At 43.5% G+C, this 27,193-nt stretch overlaps 2 protein-coding genes across 2 annotated transcripts; one reads left to right on the top strand and one right to left on the bottom strand.

The window, feature by feature from the left end:
• Positions 1–303: 303 nt before the first annotated feature.
• LOC142585843 (dehydrodolichyl diphosphate synthase complex subunit nus1-like) lies at positions 304–9,806 on the bottom strand. Its single transcript, XM_075696889.1, has 5 exons — positions 9,396–9,806; positions 8,513–8,641; positions 2,827–2,991; positions 1,908–1,998; positions 304–1,055 (listed from the first exon to the last, which is right to left on the bottom strand). Exons 1-5 carry the CDS (start codon positions 9,712–9,714, stop codon positions 965–967), a joined length of 795 nt encoding a protein of 264 aa, XP_075553004.1. The 5' UTR covers positions 9,715–9,806; the 3' UTR covers positions 304–964.
• LOC142585842 (uncharacterized) lies at positions 9,787–16,998 on the top strand. Its single transcript, XM_075696888.1, has 3 exons — positions 9,787–10,845; positions 13,353–13,525; positions 14,933–16,998. Exons 1-3 carry the CDS (start codon positions 10,447–10,449, stop codon positions 16,926–16,928), a joined length of 2,568 nt encoding a protein of 855 aa, XP_075553003.1. The 5' UTR covers positions 9,787–10,446; the 3' UTR covers positions 16,929–16,998.
• The last annotated feature ends 10,195 nt before the right edge of the window (positions 16,999–27,193 follow it).

Raw genomic sequence — 27,193 nt, 5'->3', positions numbered from 1 at the left:
TCTTCATGGAAGCATTGTCTACAGATTGGGAATGTTTTCTTAATGCTCAAAAAGTGTTTCCCACCCTTTTAAGCATCCAGTCTCGAGATAGAAGTTTAGAAAGCATGGCGCGGCAACCAGCTAGAAGAGGAACAATAGTATTCCTTCAAAGTGATCATTGCAGCAGTGCAGTGAAAATTTGACTATGTAAAATTCCTAATGCTTAGGAGTGAAATGTTTGCTTACCTGTTTTTGGTAGTGTGCCGTAACAAATGGCACTGTTATGTGAACGGCAATTAAACATTAAGCGGAAATACTACTGGCAACATGTGGAAAACATTTATTTACAGCACTTCTCAGTAAAGCCATCTAACAATGGCCATTCTATATTAGCCCAAGCATGGCAAAAACAAGTGGATTGCCATCACTGGTCAAAACCTTCATTCCCTGCCCATGCAAACACGTGTCTGAAAGGCTCATGTTATGTCAAAAGCAAGACATTTTGGGCAATAAACAAAAAAGGAAACTTCACATCTGGGCAGTGAAGGAAGAATCCAAATTAACATATTTATTTACAGCAATTTCCAGCAGACCTACATAATGTGGCCATGTTGTACTTAACTAGCCTATGCCCACCCACATGGTGAAAAATTCCAGATATTCATTACTGGAATCTTCATTTAAAATCTTCATTTAAATGCCCACGCAAACTTGTATGTCTGAAAAGCTCATCTTGCGTCAAGGGCATGTCTTTGTGAAGGCAAGAGATTGAAACGGAAAAGGTACCTGCAAGACCTTCGAGCAATAAAGAAACATCCAAATTAATAAAACTTAAGTAACAACACATTCATACTCTAATAGGAAGACTTAGTGTTCCTCCTTTAGAATGGAGCATCTCATCACTGGGACAATGGGTTATGGATGATGGAGGATAGCCAACTTGAAGTCCTGGGTGAAGAACAGTTGTGCTCCCAATATATCACAGTTACTTCCCGAAGCGCTGTTCCCTCTTGTTGTACTTGGCAAGTGCTTCAAAGAACTCCGAAAGCCGGAGGTTGTGATGAGTTGGCAAAGTGCTGCAAGTAACAACACAGACAACCTTTATTTTTTTTTCTCTCATCCCTAGCTTTACAACGTATAGATGCATAATGCAAGTTGCACATAAAAAAATAAGCTGCTGTGCTTTTGCCAATTTGGACAGTTAAAATTTGAACCCTATGCCTTTAAAAGTCGTAGCCTCTACACGAAACTTTTGAGAGAACTGGAGTGCTGCCCCGTGGGTTTCCACTAATCATATTTGTGTTTCTGTATGAGTAACTCAAATTTATTTTTACCCTACCACTGATCTTTGTTATTTTGTAATGTTGCATGACAAGGTTCCAATTCGAAATGTAGAAATATGCTGCAAATTCTGTGGCAACTTGAAATTGAGTTATAGGAAATGCTTGTTAACACAAAAGTCGTTCTTCATACTTATGGTGTGACTGAAGCTACCATTGTCAGCCAGATTCAGAGTTGGTACACGTCCTTGGAATCCTGAAAAGTTCGGTACAATTTCATTTCCTGCAGTACAGGAATGCTTAGAGCAACAGATTACGCTGTCACACCTGCCAAGGTGATTCAGTGGCTACGGCAGTCTGCTGCTGAGCACATGGTTGTGGGTTTCATTCCCGGAAACCATAGCCACATTCTGACAGGGGCATAATGCAGAAACACTTGCGTATCAAGCTTCAAACTTTGAACAGCATGATAAGGAACGCCACATGATCAAAAATTAATCTGGAGCTTTCCAAAGTTCCATCTTTATAGCCCCTGTGTTTTGGTGTAACACTATCAGTCATACCAACAATGCCATTAAAATCCATCAGTTAAGCAGCCTTAATTGACTGACATCAGTAAAATGTATGGCACAATGACGGCAGACTTACACAATCTCTGTTAGCCGAATCTGCCATGGTGGGTAACCCAGCAGGCTGTGTACACAGCCACACCTTAGCAACAATTCAGGGTCAGGAACATCTGTCACAAAGAAAGCACACATCTGAAGAAAACATTCCTTAATGTACCTGGAATCGTAATTAGTTACTCATCTTCCAGTGCTTGCAATGTCATGGTTAAAAATATCTAGCCCCCCTCCCCCTTCCATTTCTGTGGCAGACAATGCACTTGATAATTGATCAAACTGCTCAAATCTCCAATGGCCCCCTTCCCTCAAGGTATCATTATAATCTCAAGGTACGCAATCAGGCATTAAAGAATGTTCAAGCTGAGCTATGGATGAAAGAAAAGAAACATGTGCTTGTCCTCAGCAACATGTTTACTATAAATTACGAAGTTGCCCAAGGTTTTCTGCTTGTACACTCTAGGCAGTTTCAAAGCAGCTATCAGACAGATGATGTGCCCCTGCTTCAACCCTCCCCCCACCTTTGCAAATGTTTTACATTTTGTCTATGTAAGAGCCACATTTTGTACTTGTGAGCTGAAAACAGCTGTATTTTTAAGAAGCAAGCAAGAATCCCGGCTTAGCAATGCTGTGAGAAATGGAGTAGTACTTCCAATCAATGAAATCTTTATTGTTCCTTAGTTTTATTATTCGTGCTGTCAAACGGCAATGCATTTATTACTTCCTGATGTCATGAATGCTTGGATGGGTCCATGCTGTGGTTCCACTTTGTTAAGATGGACACTAAAAAACATTTACAGTTGGATAGCTATCTGTGTGACAGCTTTGCCCAGGCATTTTGTGTAAATATTTAAAAGGAAAGTGGCACAGCTATTATGCAAGTGTATATGGTTAAACTTGTCATAAGAAATTAAAAAGAAGCATGGTGTGAAGAGCAAACCCACCTCCCAGCTCTCGCTGTATTAAATGAGGAGTGATGTCACTGGGCACCATCTCTCCTCTCTCCACAGCTTGGCAAAATGTGCGAGCTATGCTCGCCAGGTGTGGGCGGCCATCATCACCGCTCGCAAGGTGCACGTTTATGTGCTGCTTGTAGCCATTCCTTTGACCTGGGAGTGCAAGACAATGATGAGATTTTGCAGCATTGCAGCCACTGCTAGAAAGAGAAAAATGCTTGGAGCATCATTTCACTCATATTTGCACTGATCCAAAGAAAACAAAGTTTCACAGGCAAGGTAATCAACAGCAGTAAAACAAGGGGTGGCTGAGTCCAGAGCCAGCATTTTGACAAGGTAACCTGTCTTCATCAGGACAGCTATTGATCACCTTTGCACAGAGTGCCAAATGCAATGACCTAAGAAATGGAGCCACTCCTTTCAATCAACTGATCAATTAAATCTTCATTGTTTTCTGTTGTGCACACAGATTATTCAAATCTATGTTCCAGTAATAATGTCCCATCAAAATGAAGTTGTTGCAGCTGGAAAATAAATATGCAAACTCGACAGCAGGGGCAAAACAAGAATGCATTTTGTACAAAAACACAATGATAGATGAATCCTCGATTTGACACTTTCAACTTGGGATCCAACTACAGCCTGGATTGCGCTGCACAGTGGTTGTGAGTGCTGATTGTACCAGGCTATAATCTTCTCAAATGTACAGATGAGAAGAAAGGGGGTTAACCGAGGGGCCCGATTTTTATTAGTCGTATGAGAAGCCAACAAACAGTGAAACTAAGGAAAACATAGGGGAAATTACTTGTGCTTAATAAATGAAATAAAGAAACGATAAATTAATGGAAATGAAAGTGGATGAAAAAACATGCCACAGGTGGGGAACGATCCCACAACCTTTGCATTTCGCATGCGGTGCTATACCAATTTAGCTACCGCAGCGCCATTTCCCCATTCACTTTCTGTTTGTTGGCTTCTTACAAATTTACATATGGTATTTAACCCTTTAAACCCCTATCCTTAGCTTTATTGATAATGGGAGGTTGTACCAATATTGGCAATGACGAGTTGCACTCGTTCGGCCTGCTGCTGTGCTGTTCCCACTGCCAAAGATGAGTTACAGTCGGCATTGAGGGAAAGCTGCCCTCAAGAGCAGATTTTCTCTCGATTAAAAAAAAATGTTATTTATAACCAGAAACCAATCAAGTAATACATTGTCAAAATCAGAATAACAGAAAAAATTGACAGCATAAAGAAATTTTGGAAATTTGGTACATCTTTCCAAATTAATTTGGTGGTTAAAGGGTTAACATTCAACAGTATGTGATGTTGCAAGCCATTGTATTGCCCTTTAGTCTCTTTGCCAGAAGTCTTCACCATGCCATACACCTACAAGATTGATTAGTTCGACTTCAAAAGCTGCTGAAGTTATTGTAACAGAACTGCCAGATGTAGTCGTAACTGCTCGCCAATCAGCTCCTGGTCCCGACCATCTTACAGTTGCCATGATTAAACTCTTGCTTAATGCTTTTCCTTGTGAACTTTTAAAATACTGTCAACTGCTACCTACATAATATATCATGGTGAAACATTCGTCTATTGAGAAAAAAAAATCATTTTGTGCACAATTCACACAGAAAGATAGAAGAAAACAGAACACAGCGCTAAATATCAACCACGCAGTTTTATTCCTCACACCACTATGACAAAGGCTAGCATGACGCTTGCTTCACATCTGCCAAGTAATAAACTATTTAATAATGCAATGTGGGAGCTAACACACAGAATCTCCATCACATGTGTGTGGATAACAACTGCCTCGCAACTATCACCGGTTGCGTGAATGTTCACCCTCATCCTCAGAATGTTCTTCATATTTGCAACTAGTAATCTAGGCTTAACTTTATCAGCATCAAACCTATTGCCATTTGGTGGTGTGTCAGTTGGGTACCCAGCCACAGGCTTACTACAGCAGCCCTGCGCAAGTTCACTGAAGCACTGGGAAGGTAGCACTGCTAAGGGTGCCAAGCAGTACAATTTTTTTTTTTCCTTTTCTCTGTGAAGTATGCTGAAAGTTCTGTTGTTTTCAATGTTACGCAATGTCTCCTTTTGGATTGTTTGTTTATTTCATTAGCCCTTGTGCATAGTTTTCCTCGTCTTTAGCGAGGCCAATACCATTCATGGGTATGAACCATGTTCAGAAGGCACAACACTTAAAATTCTGCACTGGTCAGCTCTTCACCTATAAACCTGGCAGACACAACATGCAGAAAAGATGTTAGGGCCTCATACAGTAGGCTACATTTCATGAAATGCCACTAGCTAACCAACTATTTTTTTTTTTTTTTGCCTTCAGGTAGCTTTTTTAAAACAATACCTTTGATTTGCACTGCAGAAATGATGCTACTGATGTTAGATGCTGCCAGTGACAAGCATGCACTGAAAGCAGGTGCGAATAAGAACAACTTGGGCATTAGTGCAATCAAAGTCAATTTGTATGAAACAGTGTGCTACAATGGGCAGCACTAAATTTCGGAATAATCGGCACTGAGACATGCAACTTATTATGTATTTACTTTCTTTACATGCTCTTGAGTCGAAGACAGTTCAGTTCACACCGCAATAAATTTGCTTTTCTTCTTTATCTATTTCTGCAATTTGTTACACAATCTCAACATAGGTAAGCGGGAGACAGTTGAAAAGTGTTCAGCAGTGACAGATGACATAAGGCATAGCTTGCTGATGAGGTCAATAAAAAAAATCCACAAAGTATGTCTCTAAATATGTGGTATGTGAAGTGAGCAGTACAGCTTGGTTTTCTGCAAGGTGTTGTGGACGAACTGCTAGTATTTATTCGCCACCTGGTACAGCTGAATCTCATTTCAGTGAAGTGACAGTGTTTGTTACAACCAACATTCGCTATGGAAGTAGACAAATTCTGAAGTAACATCTGAAGCAAACAAATTCTTACTTGGTCCTGTGCAAAAGTTACTTGAATGAAAATGTGGCCCAGATGCAAAAACATGCATGCCTTTTTGAAACCAAAGCCCCTTTCTAGGGATGTAACACTACACTTTTTCTTTCGATTTGCAAGAGAAAATACTGTAAATAGTAAACGAGGACAAAGGATGTTTACAATATGAAGAACGCAGCTCGGCAAGTCCATGTATGATTAAAACTAGAGTGCTTTATTGTACCAGTCGGTAGTTCCACAAAGCAGGACAGCACTTTGATAATTTGAGATGTACACAAATAAAGATATGATGTGCTATAAATGGCACTCCTTCACATTATGCACTCTAATTGCAAATCCAAATAAATGATTAGTGCAAACTAAGACAAATAAAGACGGAAAGTTTAATCATAAGAGCTGAAAGGTTGGCCTTTGGTACAGCCTATTGTAAAAAAAAAAAAAACAGGCCAGTTAACCATTGTCAGCAGTGGACAGCTGGCCTTCACTATTTTGCAGAAGGCATACAGGTACAGACAAAAATAATTGGAAAATGGGAGCTATGGTGAAACTGCACCCCAATGCCCTTGAGCAGTTGGGGGGGGGGGGGGAGCAAGAAATTAGATTACACACGTGCACAGGCTGGTGATCATAGAAGTTCAATCCCTGTGCTTTCTGCTGAGGACATCAGGATGGAAATCGGTCACAGCTCCCGTGTTCCACTTACTTTTGTCTACACCTGTACATTCTAATCCAGCTGCACATTCACTAGGGGAAGGGAAGAACTCTATACTCTAAAAAAAATAAATGCAAGGCTTCACAGCTAAACCCAATCTAAAGAGTATCTCTTCTGTTGGCTAAACCTCTAACATTCATTATGTACATGTGTACAATAATCAACTAGCCCACACCTTGAAACTTTCTGATGTCAATTTCATAACTTGTATGCAAGCAGGGTGCGTTCAGATAGACAGACTAAGGGGGGTCCGGACTATATTTAGTTTTCAGCAAAATTTTTTATATGAGGTGGGAAAATGTCTCTGTAGAAAGGAACGAACACTCGTTTTGCAAAGCCTAGTGTGGATTTCTAGAAAAATATTCTTATTTCACAAAAGGTGGAGAAGAGTATTTTAATGACTTGCAATTCAAAGGTTTATCACTCTAAAATTAATGCATTGTAGCCCACCAAAATTGTTTTCGATAAATCTACACCATTAGTAATATCAGTCCAAGGGAAGTTAAATTTATTTCACGAAAATTTAAGTGGAAAAAATTAAGTGGAAATATTCTGGAACAGTCTTGCAACTGTCCTCATCAACTGTAGTGGCATCATCGCACTTTCCCACTTGGCTGTTGCATGGTCATGTACATGGCGAGCATTTCAGATAGCAGATGTAATTAGCGGTCAATGCCGGAAATAGGTTCCCCCGACCAGTCTTTAAAAGCTTGCTGTAACATGCTCTTGCACGGTTGGTTACGGATGCAGGAGCCCTGAAAACTCAATCTCAACTTATTTCATGGCTAAAAAGAGGCCGAACAGACACAATCTGAGTTGCACTGCTTTACTACAACAAAAAAAGAATGAGTTCAGAATTCAATTAATGTGATTTTTGTTTTATTATTAGAATGAGAAACATCGTTGAAATGACCATACATGGGTCTTAAAGTAGGCTCAATTTCCCCACACATAAAATAATGCAACACATTTTCTGCAGTACTAGATTTATTATCAGTCCTGGGTGGGTATTCTATGAAGTTTTCATAAAAACCTGCAATGATTTTTTTAATAACCTCAAAAATGTTTTAATTATCATTATTTCTGCAATTTTTGGCATTTCAGAAATTTTATAACAAAGTAAATATGTGACGTAGTTGCATACTTCATTTATTAATTTGCAAAAAACCTTTTGAAGATTTTTCATAAATATCTTTCAGCTTCATCGCCTTAGCTAAACTGGCCCAAAAAAACCACCTGATTTTGGGGTCTGTCAGATGCAGTTGCTCAGAAACCAAAGTTTGACAATTTTTCAAAAAACATACTGTGGAAGACAAATTTAACTTCCCTTTGGCAAATAGTACTTAGTGGCGCAGATTTACCGAAAAGATTTTGCAGGGTACAATGCGTTAATGTTAGAATGATAAGCCTTCAAATTTGTAAACTCTGCAAGTTGTTAAAACACTCTTTTCCACCTTTAGTGAAATCAGAATTTTTTCAGGAAATCCGTGCTAAGTTTCACAAAACGACGGTTGATTCCTTTCTACAGGGACATTCGCCCACCTCAAAAGTTTCGTTGAACACGAGAAACTGTAGGACCCCCTTAGTCTATTCTCATCTGAACACACCCCGAAAACAACATATGCAAGTGGTACATTATTATTCATCTGACCAACGTTCCTTTTTCCACAAAAAGGCAAATAAATGACTCCGAAACCTATAAATGACTCCGAAACCTGTCTAACTGGGGCTAATTTTTAAATGGCAATAACCTGTTTTGTAAGCGAGACGATCAATGTTTACTGCACCATTATTAGCACATAAGTTTTAAGAAAACGGAGGGAAAAAAATGGCATCATCCTTGTCTTTTAAATGTTCTAGCATGCACTCAGTATATTACACAACGTTTGAATAATTTTTACAACATACGATTTCTTTCTTTTTTTTTTTTCGCGTATACAATTTTGAGACAAAATTATTACAGCAAGAACGGCCTTAAGGAGACATACCATTCTTTTCTGGCAATTCCTGGCCCTTTACATGCAGCACAACTTTGCAGCGGCCGTTGCATCCAAAGTGTTCAACCTGGCTCCTTGAGATCTCCTTGTAGAGTCTGGTGACGTTCTCTTTTAATGCCCCTTGGAGAAAGAAAGGATGGAGGGTAAAATCTCCGGTTCGTAAATATGTAGCTGCATGCAGCGTCGAACGACGTTAGACAAACATGTCCGTATAGCGCAAACCAGAAGTGCTTTCACTGCTGTCGATGCGGAACACAAGTCGAGACAGAAAAGAAACAAATATGAAAGGGTGACGCTAGCAACGATGGAGAAAGATCACACGTGTACTCGCCAACGCGTAGCGCGCCGAGTGTAAAATGCCACATGCGCACGGATGTCGCTTGCTCGCCAATACAGCGGCTTAAGGAAAACGATGGGAAAAGCTGACGCACGATCAGGCGCCCGACAGTATTGATGCCATCGTAACGCTACATAGAGGTTACCGACTAGCCGGGTAGCAAGGCGATAAGCTTGCGTGGTAAGCTTTCGCCAAGAGTCACGCGCCGTTAATCATAAAGTTCAGTGTTAAAGTGCTCTTGGAAACAGGGCTGAGGGCACAACTTGGCGCCAAGGTAACTGCAAGTGAAAGTAAACCTGATACGAATATGCCGAGTCTGCGTGAAGCGGTCTGGCATAACCGGCATCCTCCTCCTCCATCACCTCCAACAACTTGTTGGGGCACCGACCTAAGATATAAATATATAAATGCTAGTCCACTTCTTATTCTAGAAGATAACAACTAGAATATGATGAAAGAAAGACACGTGCTGTGGATGAGATAGTAAAGAGAAACGGACGCAAAAAACCTTGAGGTCGGCAAGTGTGTTAAACTCACCTTCGGCATCGTAGAGAGTTACGTGCGGTATTCCGGCAAACAAACACCACACTACGAGATTTGCGGCATCTCGATACGAAATGTCGTGTTCACCAATTAAAACAGCTATGTGCTTGGGAACCTTCTGCAGTAAGTCCATGCCGGTGTGAGCACTCGAGGAGCACGGAAGTTTCGCGTCGGCAAACTTTGCATCATGCACACTCGAGTACTTCAACCGATGAAGCAGCTTGTGTTTCACCATAAGAAATACGTCTAAGACGTATAGACATACGTGTAAAATACACAGTATAACTTTATACACAAAGCTAGTAATGAACATTATGCAGAAAGCAAAATTCACCGGCTCATATCAACATAGTTATACGAAAGCGCGAGAGCGGAGAGCGAGGAGGCGTCTGGTGGCGTCGTGTTTACAGGGCGGCACAGAATGCGGTGGAACGCAGCAAATCAAGTTGTAAGCGTTCAGTTCAGTTAGATTTGCAAATATTTTTCTCTTAAAAAGTATTTATTACTTATTCGTTTATACTTAGCTAGCTTTATAAAAATACATAAGTTATTAATGATCTTGCTGCGAACCCCTCTCGCCGCTCTCTCCATCTATGTTATGGCGCGAATTGTCTGCTTTGCAAGCTGTAGCTAGTAGTCTCTTGGAAATGGTTTTGAGCTCATGGGTTTGAACTTAATTAGCTCAATTAGCGCACGCGAACAGTCTTTGGAGCTTTCTGTTTGTCCCTGTATTTTTGTGCTTTACTTTATCGTCTTTGTAATCCTCCGGTCGACCGCTGTGATGGGTTTCGCTGTGAGAATAACTGATTGATAGAAAGTATCGATAATCGCGTTGCTGCAAAGCTTATTTCACATTTTTCTTTTCTTTTTGTTGGTGTTTGCTCCACGAGCCATGTATACATCGCGCTGTGTGCTGGTGTGAACGTCACTGTGCGCATTTGATCACCTTAGTGATCCACGGACTGCAGCTGTATACCGTGTACGTTTCGCGTGTTGTATGCCTGCGTCCATCGCATAGGAATAAAATCCAGGTGCTGTTGACTCAATGGAAGATGATGGCGATGCAGACATTTATTTTGGACTTGGTGAATACCATTCTGACAGCACACTTGACGCCAAGGACTCGCACTCGGCGTCTGCTGTCGAATTGGATCTTTTGGACTCTTCTGTGCTACCAAGAGAAGTCTCACCTGTAAAGAAAGTCAATCGGTCACAAGTCCGCGGAAGACCTGGTGCTGGAGACGCAGTGGAACGCGATAGTACCACTGACACTTTAGACCTCGCTAAGTCGTCTTCCGCGAGTAATAATGACTCCAAAGCTTTTCGTTCGCCAGTCTCTGCCGAGTTGCACTTGGACGCTTCTGTGCTACAAAGACAAGCTAACCCAGTTGAAATGGACCACCTTCCGAAGGCTATCGCGAGACCTCGTCCAGCGAGAAGTTTGGTAAGCGCCCCATGCACGCCTAAACAGTACAAAAACGAAAAAAAGAAAATTGGATATATAACGCATGTCATGTTTTCAGTCACAACGTCAAATACGTGACGTTGTTTTATTTGTTTACATTTTGAAATTTCTTACTGTTTCTGTTTGATGGGGCCCATGGTAGCCGAATAGCTCATCTTTGTAGACATAGCTTTTCCATTTGTGCTGTAATTCGGAAACTTGCTTAGCGTTCAGTATTGCAACTGGCAATCATTGATCTGGTTTCATGATTCTACTAGACGACATATTGCAGTCAGTGGCAAATGAATTTCAGTTCAGTTGTACGCCACACAACTTGAAAGAGGTCCAAACAGAAAGTGAAAACTTGGCTAACTTAATGAAGGTTTGAACCTTTTTAGCAAAGCAGAGCAGTGGAACCTTTCCAAATAAGCGTGACATGAGACAATCGATATTTTACATCCAGGAAATCGCCCAGGCCATTCGGCAAATGGTGAATATAATGAAAAGAGAGACAAGTTCCAAGAAAACTAATGTCAGAAATCAAGTGAAATGAATTGTACAATACTTAGCATACCTAAGCAACACATCCAGAAAAAGGAAAAGACCAATATACACGACAAAGTCCCGAATATGTCGCACCCAATGCAAGATGCATAATTAGCTTGCCAAATGACTGTGTAAATTACTTCCCACATTACTGAGCCTCCTTGTGGGGTGTAATGCATACTTATGTTTTGCTTGTACTGGGCATATAAACAAATATGCCATTTCTTTTCCTGATTTTGGTGAGTTTATTACTGCTTCAGTATGTCATTTTTTTATTGCAAATGCTCTGCGCATCATGAAAGCTAAACATCTTGTGCACCTTATGTTGCTTTGGTACATAAAATCAGTCACACAAGAGGTACACTTATGAATTTACATGCTCTGTTGAAAGTTTCAAAGCCACTGCTTATGTGACAGATGCAGTGTTAAAGTTAACCAAGCCTTGAAAGTGGGCTAGTTGGTATTCCATGACTAATAATCTTGAAGCATTAGCTGCCTGTGTCTGTACTGTCGTCTCTGTTGTCTTCCTTGTGCTTCAATATTATTTGTCTTGCAGGCAACATACTGATACCCCTGTTGAACTTTCATTGCTCCAAAGCTTCAGAGGTTGCAAGGGGTAGTGCTGCTCATTCTGAAGAGCTACCAATGAATGGTGCATCATGTGTGGTTGCGCAGGCCTGGCAACAAGTCTTGTCACTCATAGATTGACTTAAGGACCTCTTTCAAAGACCCTACACTGATGAGTCATGGGTGGTTCCAAAGAAAACTGTACACATTTCCTTGTAGCATAGATGTGCTTATAACCAACATGTTTAGCATGAGGTTTGCTACCAGAATAGTACAGTCCTCTCTGTGATTCACGGCTCTGTTTACATGCTGTGAATAACTTTTTTAAAGCACCCATTCTTCATATTCTTGTGCTCACTGGTGTACATAGGTTGCAAAATGTCAAAAGCATGTCGACACTCAGACGTTTAATTAAAACTGCCATGTTTATGAATACGGGGGTTACTGCGCTATAAACACACGGACAACAGAGCGGACAATACAGCACAGTTATCCCCGTATTACAAGATGAACTTCCATCAACTAGCCCAACTTGTCACTCTACAATGTTTGTGAAGGATTCAACTCTGGAACTGCGATGTGGCGTTCAACTGCCATGCTAGCGACCATCAGAAAAGCTGAAGGAAGAAAAAAAAACTTATCAATATGTTTAAACCTTCTTTATTCACATTGTAGGACCTTGCTCTGACCATGCTTTCCAAAGTGATATCATTTATCACAGATTCGTGGGCAGTTTTTAGTACTTGTGCTTTGTTTAGTCATGAGCTTTGCATTGCTGTACTAAAACATGCACTGGCTAAGATGTGTTCAATTTAGCAGTCTTTAACCGCATAGCTAATTTGAAGCAAATCTAAATATGTACTCTGTGCACTTTTCTGATAATATACGTTCAAACATTTCACCTTTTACTTTTCATAATGTAAGTCTGTATCAAGTCACACCTGTTACAGACACATCACAAAATTAAAATTAAATTATGGGGTTTTACGTGCCAAAACCACTTTCTGGTTATAAGGCGCGCCGTAGTGGAGGACTCTGGAAATTTCGACCACCTGGGGTTCTTTAACGTGCACCTAAATCTAAGTACACGGGTGTTTTCGCATTTTGCCCCTATTGAAATGCGGCCGCCGTGGCTGGGATTCGATCCCGCGACCTCGTGCTCAGCAGCCCAACACCATAGCCACTGAGCAACCACAGCGGGTCTACAGACACATAACATAAACATCTATATTTGCAATGTACACCTCTTCTCAACATTGTCATGGTGCTATAGCAGCAATTCTCACCAATAACTACAATAATTACAGTAAATGCTCATGACTGTTGCTGCCCTTATTTGTTTGTTTTTTGCTTAGTGTTTTTAGAGCTGTTTGCTTCCTGCCTTTTGATTTCAGGTTGATAAAGGTGTCAAGCCCAGCACCTCTTTTGTATCAACTGATGCACAAAAGACCATTCTTACATTGAAAAGAGAGAATGAGATGCTGAGGCACAACATTTCCATCCTGTACAAGACGGCCAAGCACCTTGTGGACTCAAAGGAGAAAGAGATCGTAAACTTGAAGCGAAGGTGGGTAAATGTCCTAGCAAGATTTCGTGACTGCTTTATTGTGGCAGACATAAAGTTAAGCATGGTAATGACTTGCTGTCACAAACATTTGTTTAGTGCTTCTTGTTTGGCAACACATCTTTTGCTCATTAAAGAATTTATACTGTATTATTACTGGAGAACTAGAGTGTATTGCCTTATGAAAGATTTGTTCAGACCTCTTTCCTGTGTCGCCTGAGCTAACTGACTTAGTGTCACTCTTTGTCAGAAACCCCACTTTAAGAGAGCCCCTTTGAATATTTTTTTTTTCGACAAGAGCTAAGTTGTTCTGGTGCACATTTTTTTTTCTTGCTATTATGCAGTGCAGAAAGCGTTTCTTTTGTGCTGATGAGAGTATTACTGGCAGAATGTTCATTATGTGGGTCATATTGTTCAAATAAGTGAGAACTGACATTTTAAGATGTTTTCTTTAATGTGGTTGAATGTGCATTGCAAAGCCAACTAACCTTCATAATAAGCATGATGGGGGAATATATATATTTTTTTTTGTGAAGGAATTTTTCAACCTGTAGAATTTTTAATCTATATATAGTCATGTTCCGGAAGCATCAGTCGTTAGCAGTGGTAGCTATATTATGGTTCACGAAAATATAGTTGCGTTTGCTATAGCGCCATTCAATGAAAAGTTAAGGGGGTGGTGAGCAGGAAGCTTACATTGAAGGTTACAAGTGGTAATATAAAAATTCAAAATTAGTTAGATGCAAAAACGCATGCTGTACCATCACTAGGGGTTACAGTGATGCATATGCATGGTCATGTATTTGATTTTTGAAATTTTATGTGCCACTGCAGCACATTGGCAATGACGGATGCCACAGCAGAGGGCTCCAGACCAACGTTTATGATCATGCATTCTGTGCATAATTTCACCAGAGAGAGTCACTCAGTTTTGTACACCTTTATCTTTCAGTACAGGGCTGTAACTTTTTTTCTTTAGCTGTGCTCTTATGTACTGGGTTCTGTCAGTATGTTGGAGTGTATCATTGTCAAAGATCATTTAATCTGTGTCCCAGACACTCAAGATATTCTGGCTGGTTCAGACTTTAAAAAGTGGTATTGACAATGCTAAAGAAATAGGCCTTGTCTGCTATTTTATTGGTGATTCCAAGCTTTAAAATAAAATTGAAAAGCAAAATTTGTATGAGCTTAAATTCTAGGAGTTTCCAGATTGCTATGCAACGGTAAGTGCATCGCTCATGAAAAAGCAAAGTAGTGTACCAAAGCAGTCTCCTTTTATACCTTTTGTCAATGACTTGTAAAAGAACTCATGCCATTGGTGGTTTGTGCTGAGCATCCTTGCTTTGTTTGTCAATAAATTGGACTTAACTCATTGTGATTGTTACTAATGTCACATGTTTTCTTATGCAGGCTAGACAACCTTGTGTTCAAAAGGAACCGGGGGTCGCAAAACTCGTCACATGCCACAGCAAGTGGAGGTGCGCAGCAGCAGCGCAATTCACCCAGTATAATGACAGCACTGAGCACTCATGATTCTCCTCTTCAAAACCCCTGCAGGAGAAACCAAGCTTTACAAAACTCACCACATTACACTACAAGCACAAGAGATGCACGGCATCACTATCAGGAGCAAAGCGAGTCAGGGGATTCACCTAGAACTCCTTCCACACAAATATCTCGTGACTCTACCCTCCAAGAGCATAGTTGTCATCTGCAGCCCGCTATTCCAACAAAAGCGAAGGCTGACATGTCGGAGGACTTACAGCGGCTTTATCAGTACAACAGTGTAAAGCCCGAGAACAGAACTGAGTTCAGCCAGGTGCCTGCATTGGCGCTCACACCACAGAAGAAAGGAAGTGCCTCCAGAGTAGTGGTCACTCCAACAAAGTCTGCAGCACAGATAAATGCAAGAAGGCTTGTCAAAAATAGCATCAAGAATGTAATTGGGTCCCCCGCCAAACAACCAAAGTGGCTGGAAGTGTACACAAAGAATGGCTCCTCACCGCTGAAGAGGAGAAGGGCTTCTGAAAGAGCTGCATTTTCTGAGAAGCGTAGCAGTGCACCCCACAAAGAGAGGGGAGGTGCTTTGAGATCAGAAATTCCACCCGAACGCTGGGCGTGGGAACCGCGAGTCAGGCAGCCGAGGACACCACCCCACCCTGGTAGTAGAGTTCCTGAAAGACCCCGCACGCCACATCAAGGCTGGCCCGAGGAATCAATTAATACATATTACGTTTCGCCCCCACTCAGAGAGAAAACTGTTCCTAAGGGTTCCCAAGCACCACCTGAATACCAGACAAATACATCGAGCAGAGGGATCTATCGTACTCCACCACCCAAAGAAAAGAGAATTGTTAAAGGACCGCACACACCACCTGAGGAGCAGTCGGTGCAGTGGGCTCTCGACAAAACCGAGACTCCTCCCCTCGAAGGTAAAATAGTTGCTGAAGTAAGGCAAACTAAACCCGAAGACCAGCGAACGGAATCGCCTGCAACGCCGTCTAAAGTTACCGAAATTGGTGGACCATCAAAAAACGCCGTGGCGCCAATTAGGCTTGCAATTGGCAAGTCATCACCATACCGAGAGATGGCTGCAGGGTCGGGCAGATCTTCGCTAGAAGTCCGGCCTAGGGAGCGTTTGGTAATAAAGCGCCGGAGGTCTCCTAGTGAACCGCCAGGCAACAAACGAGCGCCTGAAACCAACTCCACCGTAGAAAAGCCTCTCAGAGAGTGCTCTCCTGGGCGCGACTTGGTAGTCGAGAAATGGAGAGATCGCAGTGCACGAGAGTTCAAAGACTCCCGCAGCCTGCCAGCAAAACGGCGCAGGTCTCGTTCACGCTCCTTGTCAGCTTCACCTCCGCCAAGGCCGCGCTCTCCAAGGCAGCACTCACAAGTTCGCAGGATAACGGTGCGTGACCGCATTGGCGTTCGCCCTGAAAGACACAGAATTCCAAGCCACCGTCGCCACAGCCCTGAGGATAGAAATGTGCGTCGCCGGTCGCGAGAGCGTTATTCGCCCGTGCCTCGCCGACACCATCGATCAGAAAGGCCTGTGCGTTCACCGTCTCCAGCTCGGCTGGGAAGGACGTCTCGAAGACAGTCTTCGACTGGAAGGAGACCAATGAGTCCTTTGGTCAGAGATATCGTGGTCAAAGTGAGTCAACTGAACGAGCAGCCGACTAAGAGGCCAGAAAAAAGGACATCGAGCGTGGCTAGTAGTGTCGTGTTGGTGCAAGCGAAAGAGGACACTGGTGTGCGTCAGGAGCCGGAAGTTCCGAGACCGCCTCCTGAGGACGCAGTTCCTTGTCCTCTAGAAAGTGAATCACTGAGGACAGGCAGTGTCGATGCTATTGAGCCCAAGGAGCTAGCTGACGGGACAGCTTTGTGTGATTCTGGTGGTAGTTGACTATTGGACGCTGATATGTAGCTTCCTCCGCTTATTAAAAAAGAGAGAAAATATCTTGTTCATATACACTCGTGTGTACTTCAAGAAGTCAAAGATTCGCTGTCTGAATTATAGTTTATGTGCGGTCTGAAGGCGCGCAGCTCTTCACAACGTTGCGAAGAAGTTTTACCTCGGGCCTTATTCATATAGTAGATCCCGATGACAAGGGCGTCTTTCATTGCGGGAAACGTGTTCGGTGTATGGGGACATGCTCTCGATACATATAATAGAAGCAACTAAGTGCAAGGCCATGCTTGAATCTCGAAGACAATGCAGCAGAGCAACACAGTATATTGCGAGATCGGAATGCCTGTGTGATTTGAGCCGTGATGTCACTCGGTAAGGCCGAGAGCCTACGCTTTGAAAAAGGATAAAGAGAAAAAAAAAAAGAACAGCGTTACAGCCCAATGTGCGCAGGACTTCTGTTATCTAGAAAGTGGTCGGATTCTTCAGTCGAACTAATCTGCGAAAATGAGCTGTGGCGCTGCGGATATGCGACCCTCTGTTACCTCTCACGAGGTTAACATTCGTGAAAAATTCGCTTCCTGGTATTCACGCTTAGGTTGGCGCTTCATAAGGTCGAGGCCACGTGCAACGTAGCGAATCTGATGTAAAGGGATCAACGAGGCGCTCTCAAAGTAGCTAGTCGAAGTAAGCCGACAGGGTGTTGGAAGAATTGTGTGAGAGAGAGAGAAAGCAGCAGGCAGGAAGGGTCACTCAGTAATAGGTTCCGGTTTGCTGCACTGCACAAAGGTGGAACGGCGACATGGAGGCCAAAGGGAAGATAGCCAGGGGAACGTCGCGCACATACACTTTAAGGGGCTTGTCATGCAATAGTAATATCAATACAAGAGATGCTTTTGATGGACAGCACCTCATAAACACAAGGAAAAAAACGAAGAAAACTGTCACTTCGCTTGTCTTCGTTCCCTGCCCTGTGATTGTTTCTTTCTTCATCTATCTCTTTCTCTCTCTCTCTCTCTCTCTCTCTCTCTCTCTCTCTCTCTCTCTCTCTCTCTCTCTCTCTCTGTGTGTGTGTGTGTGTGTGTGTGTGTGTGTGTGTGTGTGTGTGTGTGTGTGTGTGTGTGTGCGTGTGTGTGTGTGTGCGTGCGTGCGCGGGCTATTTTATACTACGATTAAGTTACCATCCAATAATCCCGTACGATCATTTTTGATCATGTACAGACACTCATGATATAACACATAATTGTTCGATATGAAGTTTATAATGCGTTAATTTTAATTTTAAAGCTTTTTTATCTAAAAGTTTTTAGTGGATAGCTCGTAAAGCAAGTTACGAGTTATCGTTTTGCTGCTTGCAGCTAGGTATCCGGGCCGATGCAATGGGTTAAACGTCCGCCTCAAGATTGAGCAGGCGCAGGTTCATAAAAAATCGGATGATAGTCTAGTAAAGCAATGAAGGGGGCTAGTTGGTGAACGTTCATGGTTATATTGCGCTCAGTTTTATAAACACGATATTAAGGAAGGACAGGACGTGGACGGACGAAGCGCAATACTCGAAATAACATTTAGTAAAGCAATGAAGGGGGCTAGTTGGTGAACGTTCATGGTTATATTGCGCTCAGTTTTACAAACACGATATTAAGGAAGGACAGGACGTGGACGGACGAAGCGCAATAGTCGAAATAACATTTAGTAAAGCAATGAAGGGGGCTAGTTGGTGAACGTTCATGGTTATATTGCGCTCAGTTTTACAAACACGATATTAAGGAAGGACAGGACGTGGACGGACGAAGCGCAAATCGTGGTTCTTGCGCTTCGTCCGTCCACGTCCTGTCCTTCCTTAATATCGTGTTTGTAAAACTGAGCGCAATATAACCACGGATGATAGTCAAATATTTATTTATCCTTTTCCTTCAATATGACACCCGCGACAACCATGTTCCTGTAGCACGCATGCGTAAATATTCTCAGCGCGAAAGCGTGCTTCCCCGCACGGGACTCATTATTGCGGGAAAGCCAGCTTGCACGAGCGCTTTTCACGAGCTGCGCACACACGCTCGGAGGAACAGGCCTGTAGGTGCATGGCAAGCACTGCCTGTGTCGCAAGTTTCCAAGCCACTCCAGGAGTGACTGCAGCCATCCATGGACCGCGTAGGCGTTCTTTCACTGGCGTTCCTTAGACAGTAGCCGCTCGCGCGAAACGTCATCCTTAAGTAAACTTATGTATTTACCTTCGATTGCTGTTTAGTTATGCCTTACCTCTGTTAACTTGACCTGTTTGCTGCACCTGATACTTTTTGACACTACTGTTTCATCTCTAAAGGAAGCGCTGGAACCTTCTTCTCCGATAAAACATTATATCATATGAGATCATGCTTTGTTTTTTTAGTTCCATCCCAAGTTATATGTTGGATCATTGGTCGTAGGGCTAATAACTGATCGTGGTTCTTTACTTTTTCAAGATATGGCTACATCACCCGTTCATGACAATACAGGTGTAATTTATGGCGCCCAACTGTCCACACTTGTCTAGAATGCTTGAGCGCTGCTCTGTGACACGAAGAGAGCGATATTGTCGTGTGGTAGTGACGTGCTCAAACAAAACAGTAGCAGGATGAGAGAACAAACGAGCTATTTATTTGGCGAAGTTGTGTCCAGAAGGCAAAAAAAAAAAATCTTTGATGGCAACAATAGCTGTAACCACGGTCGGCGGTCGTCGAATGCAGTCTCACTGCTCGAGCCTGAACTGAATATGCAGGATGTCCCAACGAACATGGGTTACGAAAAAAAAAAGAAAAAAAAAGAAAGCGAGACTTACTGTGCGTGCGAAACCAACTGTACGTTGTTAGTAACCTCCTTGAGAATTATCCGGTACTTTTTATAGAGAGAATTTATTCGAAAGAAGGCAGAAAGGTCGGCCTGAGCTAGCGTGCTCTAGCCTGCTGCTCGGGACAAGGGGAGGGTGCACGTAAATGCTGGATGATGGGTGATGGTGACATAGAAGAAGGATGCACAACGATGAAGGCAAGTTCAGCATTCTCATGGTTACCAACACGGTACAAAAAGGTCATTCGGAAGTGTCATCCGCCTTCCAGAGCACGACCTAAGTCGTGAATCCAATTGCAATTTCACAAAAAAGGCGCAACGATGAAGCTTGTGTGTGGGCTTCTTCTGCGTGAGCCTCACAGGTACCAAGAAATGACTTTAAATTATGTAAAGAGCAACGATAGTCGGCTCCAGTACGACGAGGACATGCACGGTGCTTTTAGCGGCCGGAGTCTGTGCGGCCGCTAGCGCCCAGAGTGTGTGTCTAGCGTGTGTGTCTAGTGTGTTTTAGCGGCCGGAGTGTGTGCGTCTTAAGCATGGCCTATGTTAACGGGACAGCTGGTATACATGCGTCGCCGTACATTCCACATTAATCGTAGTTACTTACGAAGGTTCGAAATTGTTCAACACTATATTTGCGTCGCGCATGCTGCCTGCTTAGACACCCTTGTCTAGCTATCCAATTAGCGACAACGCTCACGAAAGTTTGTGGCATATACAGTAAGCGTGCGTTCTGCGCGAGTGCGATAACATGATGTACGAATGACCGCTTTCAAACTTGGCCACCTGCAAAAACAAAAGTATCGTTTGCAGATGTATACCAGTCTCGGCAACTGATACATCCCGGACAGCGAAGCTGTATAAGCGAGTTTCCACGCACTTCGCAAGTGCTATGGGTCCGTTTGCTGGCTAATCTTTGTGACCGCTTCCACGCAGACGCCTTTGCAGCACAGCGGTATCAGCTTTCACCACCGTAGCCGTACAAACACCTAGATGAGCTCCACTGTGGAGCTCAGCACGTGGGACGTGGGAAACAAAAATTACGGATTACTGGCAAAAAAAAAAAAGAAGAAGAATGCAATGAAGTTGCTGTTTATTGGAAGGATCCTTCCAATAAACAGCAACTTCATTGCATTCTTCTTTTTTTTTGCCTTGCGTATACCTCGAGGTATACGCAAGGCAACATTTATTTCATAATCATTGACAATTACGTATTAAAGCGGAAATTCGGGGCTCTGGCTGTTCTTTGAGTATCTTTCGATACCAAGTACGCCTCCGCAGGCTGGCCTTCAACGCCGCACGAGAACAGTTATGGGACTCCTATCAACTAGGGTTGTGCGAATAGGGATTTTTGAGACCAAATCGTATACGAATCGAATAGTGCAAGAAGTGAATCGAATACCGAACACTTTTCGAATAGTCTTTTGAATAATGAATAGCCTTTATCACAGTTGATATAAAACGATGTCCACATTCCAGCATTCTTAAAGTTAGCACAGTTTCTTTCATTACATAGGGCGTTGTGAAGCTTTGTTTATTAAAAGCACAAATTGAGCATTAGGACCAATCAAATAGTTTCTTCAGAGGGTGCGGATGATTGCTGCACATCCTGTAAATAAGTGACGTAGCCTGCTCCACTACGCAAGCTTTCGTTTTATGTCCTTGCTATATACATGCCCGCGGCGGTGAAAATTTGCCATGTTTTTGCTTCAATTTTATGTTTATTTGGGCGCTGTTGACGTTTGGAAATACTCGAAAAGTATTCGAAAAATATTCGCATTTACGAATAGCGTCTATTGGATTCGAAGACCGAATCGGATAGGACACTACTCAATTCGTTATCCGAAAGTTTCGAATATTCGCACACCCCTCCGTTCAACAGCTTCGCCGTGAATGTCTTTCTTTTTTCTTTTTATGCGTTGCTACTCGCTATTAGAGACGATGATTGTGAGCAGGAAGGCCGATACAAACACGGAAGCCCCACAGTGTTAATTAACCATGGGTTTTAGTGTCCGGGAACTGCACATTGGGTTTTCAGGGACAACGTCCCCATCGGAATGCGGCCGCCGTGGCCGGGAATCCAATCCGCGACCTTTCGCGCTCACGAACAGAACGCCATGTCTATTGATACATCGCGGCGGGCACCGCACATGTATTCAGGATGGCATCAAGATTCTCGCAGCTACTGTCGCGGTTCTAAGATGTAGGTGACGCTTTCTTTGCTCTGCAGCTCAGAGCTTGGACGCTCTGTACAGAAGTGAGGGAATCGTAGCACAACAGTAACCGCCTGTTGCGTGATAGTGGTTCCTTGTCGATCTCCGATCTCGAAAGTCTGTGTCGTCGATACTGCCGACTCAAAAAAGTGACACGCTGGGGTGCTTTGCACGGCGGCTGCGCTGCGAACGCTGCGTCCTTCTCTAGACATAAACACGTATATACAAGCCCTCTCCCCCTTCTCGTGTGAACCGTTCCTTCCTGTTGACGCTTGTCCCGCTATCTTCCTTTACTTTCTATTTATTTTTTTATCGCGGCGAAAACCGTCCCGACTCGATGTGCTGAGTTTCACCAACTGCTTATTTTCAAAAGCCATCTGTATACCGCGCAGAAAGCAACCGTTCTGCACCAACACCCCCCACCCCCCCCCCCCCTTTTTTTTTCCGTCGCTCGTTCTTCGGCTAATTTACTTCGGGCGACGAGAAGAAAACGAGCAACGAACAGGACTGCTATCTCACTGAAATGCATGCAGCGTTGCAGAAGTCATGAGCCGCGATGAGGCGGTCACTGTACTGCTCAGGAAAGAACAACTTAATAGTCGTCAGATGACGGGCCCGGTGCCGTCCAAAACGTGAGCATAGCATCTATGCGACGTTAACTGCGCGCAGCGCATTGTCGTCTGCTAAACTGTGGCTGGTGCAGACGACGTGCCCGCGAATATTTATGCCACAAAGGAACACACAGTGCGCCGGTATATCAGCTCGGTGTTATTGTCGGAAGATGCTGCAACTCGAACTTCTACAGCGCTGCATGGTTTTCTAGTGCCAGAACGACTTGAAGACCGCCGCATGAGACGAGATCAGTGGGAGGGAGGAAAGTCGAGAAGACGTTTCACGAGCGGCTTCCGTCTCCTCTCCGCCACTGGGCGTGCGAGACTTCTACGGTTTCATGGTTTGTACGTTTCTTTTTTTTACGTTATTATTATTCTTGCTCTCTCCCTTCATTTCGGACGACGACTGCAACCTTTAGTTTGTTTTGTGGCGCCCCTCGAGCGGGCGGCGACGGCGGCAGAAAGGGTTCGCGTGTAGTGGCTTCTCAATAAGAGCGGAAGTGTTTGCGATGCGACGGCAGAGGCGACGCAGGCGCAGCAGACGCCCGCACTTCGCCTCGCATCAACTGGGCGACGAACGAAATTTCATTGCTAGTCGAAGCAGCGCGCCACGAACCCCCTTTTCCTATTTATTTTTTTATCACGTTTTTGATTTCAGTCTGGAGTGCTCCTTATCGCGCTATGCAAATTGCTACCGGTATTTTCGCATTCCCACTTTCAAAATTATTCCATTCATGAGTGCTTCTCACTGCCACATCTGTTACTTTTCATCATTGTAGTCGCTATCATTATAAAAATATTGGCCCTTTTTAAGGCGTCAGAACGAGGCTGAAAATGAATCGATTATAGTAGATGACAAGTATTCCGAGAAGACCGTTTCGGCCGGCAGTTGGCGAAACTGCGGCATACCAGCCGCACGCGGCTTCTTCTTCTTCTTCTTTTTTTTTTTCAAGTGTCTTTTCGCTGAATGCGGCCGTCCTTACACTCAGGCTTTCACCTCGATCTGATCTAATTCCGATAGGAGGGATCGGAATTTTCATTCCAATCTAATTATTACGTAATGTTATGCTAGGCGTTGACGAACACTTTAGTTTTCACAACTTGATGTAATTTGTTGTTCTTGAAAACTGTACCAGCGTAGTTTCCGTGCAGAGAGGACAAGTAGTCAAACTACAATGTATGGTCGGAAACTCTTTTTCTTTTCTTCTTTTTTCTGCTGCTTTCTATAGCGGACTCTCTTGTGGCTTTACGAATATGTCAGTCTTGCCACCCTTGGCCCATGTACCAAATATATAAACAGAAGCATAGGATGTCGCCGATTGTATTAATTGCCTCATTAACACGATATTTTTTTTCTGGGCTAGTTGGCGCATGTTGACTTCTTCTACTATAGCATAACGTTACACGGGGATGACAGAAAGAGGTGCCCAGCGGTGTCCTCGTTTTATATCTGTCTTCCGTGTATAACGTTATGCTGACCGAACCCGTGTATTACTAATGTTAGCATATTTGTTTGTCTACGTCGTGGCTACCATGTCCGATTCCGACAGGATGTCGGGGCGGGATCGTAGCCAACAATTTACAAACACCGCCTGTAAGCATTAACTATATTGAGGGTAAGGGTAAACGAATTTGGGCTATATACGCTCTGAAGCCTGGTCTAATGACTTGTGAGTCCAAAGCGTGATGAACTTTTCACATTTCAGAACTGATTATTTTTCTCAGAGGACGAACGCGCATCCTAGCGGCATCGTTCAAGAAAACTATAGGAAATAATCTTTCTTCAGCCCTGCCAAACTAACAGGGGCGCTCAGTTACACGACAACGAGTACATTTGCGAGGAGAGCTTCTGCGCGCACACACGCTATTTATGTTTATATTTCCTTATCAATAAAGAGGGAACGTGTTTGCGTGCTCCGCATCGTTTCATGCCTCTGTGTTTTGCCTCAAGAAAGGACGCGATTATAGCCGTACAACTGCCTCGCTCGAGCACTTGGAATGTTTGTCGATTATTGTGCCTTATTAAAAAAAGAAACGGGACGCATCAGTGTTTCCCGGAAGCGTTTTTTTTTTCTTTCTTTCTTTTCCCTACGGTTTCAGTGTCTTTTCTTTTTTTTAATTGTGCGAGATGCGGAAGGTGAGCCGGTACTCGTTCAGAATTAAAGGCAGTCAGGTTAGACTCCCCCTGTAACTTGTCTACAGTTGGGTGGCGCTTTCACATACCTCTGGGAACCCGGAAATCCGGTGCTCTAATTTACGCCTTGTACACTTTCCGAAACTACGTAGAAGTCGATGCTTCTGCCTGCGAGCGCTATAGAACAGATCGTCCTCGAAGGCAAAGAACCGGGCTTGCGCTCTTATATATGTGGTTCACAATATATGTGCTTCACATTAGTGGAATCTTTAGTGTGGCCATGTGAGCGGAACGTGGCACGTAGCGCACAAGAACCAAGGAGGATATGGACACACTTGGTGCTAATTCGCATCCGTTAATTTCAAAGCTCGAGCCCGTCTTTCCTCCCCCTTCACCTTTTCTTTCTCTTTTTACCCGGTGAAGGAATTCACGGCACATATCAAACAAAAACGGCAACAAAAATCGACTAAAATTTGAGAAATGCATCGACAGGCTAACAAAGTGTTCTCGTTGTTTCCTAGCTTATCCAAAACGTGCGTCTCTATACCTAGCAGTGCAAATTCCAGCGCAAATGTGAGGCGGGTTTCTTGTAGACGTTCGGGGCCATGGGGGGAAAGAACGATGAGCCACAAAAGAGGGACAAACGCAGTGCTAGTGTGCACAGACTTGTTGGCGTCTCTGAATGTTGCATATTTAGCGATAAAAATCGGCGCAAATATTGACGAAATTTCTCAATGCCGTTTGCGATGCTTCGACGTTCCAGCGCTGCTTCGCTGGAAAATGCATAACGGTAAGAATATCAGTGAAACTGTAGGGCAAAACGAAGAGCGGGAGCTGCAATGTTCATTCTTTCTTTCTTTCTTTCTTTCTTTCTTTCTTTCTTTCTTTCTTTCTTTCTTTCTTTCTTTCTTTCTTTCTTTCTTTCTTTCTTTCTTTCTTTCTTTCTTTTTCTTTAAATGACTGAGACGCTCACGCAGCCATGTGGATGCCACACGAACGGCCGTATTTGTCCAGCGCATGTTTCGAATCAAGAATTCTTCGAGGAAACCGTTTAAAGTTAAGCCACCACCACGGTATTCAATGACTCGATCGTTGCTTCGTCATGTTACCATCGTCTAAACTCATCGGTTTTTCTTCCTTGCACAAGGTCGTATCCTATGCTGCATGCGTTCCGATTCAGAGGACGCCGAAACTTGCTGTCATCATTCACCACAAAAGCAGCGACTGCTTCGGACAGTCCGTTGTTCACTGTCTCTTCCTCTTTCTTGATTATCTGTATTTTCCGTGCCCTTCCTATCAACTATACCCTTCGAGGCTGGCGGGTGTTACGCTACTCCCAGAAGCAGTTGTCAGGCTGTCTCCATAGCTCACTTGGTCGTGGTTTCCACTTGTTCACTGCGCTGACATTCGCCCAACTTCGAAATGTTTCGGTTGGGCGGAGAGAGTACTGGCTGCGCGGTGTGTAAAATAGACGGTGAATGAGCCACTTGGTGCAGCTTGCATCGCGAAATATATCGCAGAGTAATCGTAGAAAGCGCAAGGAATTGTGTGAGGCCAAGTACTTGTTGATACGTTATCTCTCTTCTATAGTATGTTAATATCATTATTTGCTTTGGAAGAACAAGAAGTTTCAGGACGAAAACAAGAGAGTATACTGTGACATTTCTCGGTTTACATATTCTTGCGCTAAAATTGATTCTTAAAAGGAATCAGCGATAGTGACGATCGCTATAAAGAAAAAAAAAATCGCGGACCGCTTTCTATGTTACTGCCACTGCTTTGAAGATGAAAGCCTTGCCTTCCGCATCGCTGTAAATGAGACGGAAAACCTTTCTTGGTGAACGAGATCTTGCTTATACGACCTCGCGTATCACAGCTGCCGAAGGCCAGAAGAGCGCTGCTGCGGTTCTTGAAGTCAACCGGACTGAGCGACCGTCAGGGACACATCCTTGAGAGCCCCGTTATGTCGGCCACTCCAGTGCACACCGACTCTCGACTTTCTCCTTACCTCTTGGTCTTTTTTTCGCCTTCCCCCAATGCAGGGTAGTCAACCGGGCTCGTTCGTGGTTAATTTCCCTGCCTTTCACTTATCCTTCTTTTTATTTTTTTTTTCTCTCTAATCATGGTGCATCTCGCAAGGCTCTCTTTCATAGATGAACAGAAATTTTACGGGACGGAGCATTGCTTGACGAGAATTGGGAATCAACGCTCGTGGACCACATCAACGTATAGCCATGGAGACGAGAAGCCTTCTTTTTGGGCGTCATGCGGAACGTGGCCCTCTTTCTGTAATTGACCCCAATTGCGCTCACATGCTGCGTCGTTCGGGAGGACGGGACGGGCCGTGGGAGGAACCGAGCATGCTTTTGCTGAGTCAAACTCACCGCCGCATGCACCTATCGTCTCCCGTGCAAATTAAGTGCACGGGCAAGCTGGTGTGCCAAGTCAAGGCAACATTCATTATCATCCAACAGATAG

The sequence above is a fragment of the Dermacentor variabilis genome, chromosome 6 (genome assembly GCF_050947875.1).
Source record: "Dermacentor variabilis isolate Ectoservices chromosome 6, ASM5094787v1, whole genome shotgun sequence".
Classification (NCBI taxonomy): Eukaryota; Metazoa; Arthropoda; class Arachnida; order Ixodida; family Ixodidae; genus Dermacentor; species Dermacentor variabilis.
The sequence above is the reverse complement of the archived record's forward strand: the minus strand, read 5'-3'. Positions and strand labels throughout refer to the sequence as shown.